This window comes from Fonticula alba (assembly GCF_000388065.1).
Source record: "Fonticula alba strain ATCC 38817 unplaced genomic scaffold supercont2.4, whole genome shotgun sequence".
Classification (NCBI taxonomy): Eukaryota; order Rotosphaerida; family Fonticulaceae; genus Fonticula; species Fonticula alba.
Genome location: NW_009242974.1, coordinates 770861 through 772900, shown reverse-complemented (window position 1 = coordinate 772900; position 2040 = coordinate 770861). Strand labels below are relative to the sequence as shown.

The 2040-nt window shown below is 69.6% G+C and overlaps 1 protein-coding gene across 1 annotated transcript in view; it reads left to right on the top strand.

Moving 5' to 3' along the window:
• Nucleotides 1-665: 665 nt before the first annotated feature.
• H696_02707 (hypothetical protein) overlaps nucleotides 666-2040 on the top strand; it is a gene marked incomplete at both ends in the record, with an annotated part of 6850 nt that continues 5475 nt past the window's right edge. The window contains 5 exons of the mRNA XM_009496614.1: nucleotides 666-889; nucleotides 1005-1149; nucleotides 1274-1432; nucleotides 1583-1762; nucleotides 1867-2004. Of these exons, the coding sequence (XP_009494889.1) occupies nucleotides 666-889; nucleotides 1005-1149; nucleotides 1274-1432; nucleotides 1583-1762; nucleotides 1867-2004 (846 nt within the window). The remainder of the gene's footprint in view (nucleotides 890-1004; nucleotides 1150-1273; nucleotides 1433-1582; nucleotides 1763-1866; nucleotides 2005-2040) is intronic.

Below are 2040 nucleotides of genomic sequence, written 5' to 3'. Positions count from 1 at the left end.
CCCAGCGGTTTGTCATCCTGTCCTTCGCCGACCTGAAGCGCAACAAGTTCCACTACATCTCGGCGTTCGTGGCCTTCCTGCCGGCCAGCCCGTTCACTGTGGCCCCCTCCCCCCCCGAGGCCGAGGCCCCCTTCGCCAGTGTGGATGACGTCTTCCCCGAGCACTCGGTGCGCCGCCTCCGGCCCATTGCCTCCCAACCTGCACCCTGGCACTGATGCGCCCCCCCCCCCCCCCACCGTAGCTCGGCAAGGCCTACTTCCGGTACCTGGCCGCGGCCGAGACCGGGCCCGACGATCGCGCTGCCTTCCTGGTGGACACCGGCGCCGACGGCACCACCGTCGAGGGCATCCGGCCGCTGTCGGCGCTGGCCGATGCGGCTGCCTCCGGCAAGGTGCGCGCACACACCCAGACCTCGAGGGCCCGCCGACCGCCCCCCGCCCCCCGCCTTGCCGCCGCCACTGTCTGACGTGATGTGTGACTGCACTCGCCATCTGCGCCCCCCCCCCCCCCCATAGCCCTTGACCATCGGCCTGGTGGACGCCGTCTCCCCGGAGGCTGGGTCCTGCGGCTGGCCGCTGCGCAATCTGCTGACCGCCGTGCAGGTGTGGGCACCGGGCGTGCGCCACGTGCGCGTGGTCTCCCTTCGCGGCCGGGCCGTGTCCAACATGCTGGCCCTGACCCAGGACCAGGGCCCCGATGGGGTGACCGGCGAGCCGGACGACTTCGGCCTGGCCGATTCGGTGGTCCTGCAGGTTGGCCTGCCGGCCGGCAACTTTGCCAGCCCGACGGCCGACCAGGCCCCCAAGGCCACCGGCTGGTTCCGCAAGGCGGCCGGCAAGAAGCCCACCGTCCGCACGCTGGATCTCTCGGCCCTGATGGACCCCTTGAAGTGCGCCTCCCTGCTCGGTTGCCCCGGGTCCCTGTGGCCTTTTTCTCACCCACCTGGCCCGGTATGCTGCCCCGTGCGCTCCTCTTGGCTTCTCCGGTCCCGGCTCCGTTCGCAGCATCGCCGACACGGCGGCGCGGCTGAACCTGAGCCTCATGCGCTGGCGCCTGGTGCCGGACCTCCAGCTGGAGGCCATTGCCAATGCCCGATGCCTGGTCATCGGCTCCGGCACCCTCGGCTGCATTGTCGCCCGGAACCTGGTTGTACGTTGCACACGGCGCCCTGTTCGCCCTCCTCCCTGCCCATGTCCCCGGGCCGCCTAACTGACCAGTGCCACTCGGCCCATTTTCCGCGCGCGTACGCGCATGCACATCTGCCTCTCCAAAGGGCTGGGGCGTCAAGAGCATCACCATGGTCGATCAGTCGACCGTCAGCTACTCCAACCCGGTGCGGCAGAGCCTGTTCGAGTTCGCTGACTGCGCCAATGGCGGCAAGCCCAAGGCCGAGGCCGCGGTGGCCGCGCTCAAGCGCATTCACCCGCTCCTGGTGCGCTCCACCTTCCGCCCCCTGTCCGCTTTTTCACACACACACATACACACGCACACGGTCCCGGGTGCCGGGGCCCTGCACCGTCGTCCAGGCAGTCTGCCTGCATTGCGTGCTCCGACTCTTACCTCTCCCCCCCCCTCCATCTAGGACGCCAATGCCGTGAACCTGTCCATTCCCATGCCCGGACACGCCTTCACCGAGGCCGACGCCCACCAGAACTACCTGCGCCTGTCGGAGCTGATTGCCAGCCACGATGTGACCTTCCTGCTGACCGACAACCGCGAAAGCCGCTGGCTGCCCACCCTGCTGGCCTGTTCGCAGAACAAGGTCCGTGGCCCGGCCCCCCCTGCACATGGTCTCCTGTCTGGCGCACGGCTGCTAACCTTCCCCCCTCCCCCCCCCTCTCTTCTACCCTGCTTGTCGAAATGCAGGTCCTCATCAACTCGGCCCTCGGGTTCGACTCGTACCTGGTGGCTCGCCATGGCGCGGCCCCGGACGCCGAGCCGCACCAGCCCGGCTCGCCGCGCCTCGGCTGCTACTTCTGCAATGATGTCATGGCCCCGACCGACGTGCGTGTCGCGCCCCTTCGCGCCCGGCGACACCCC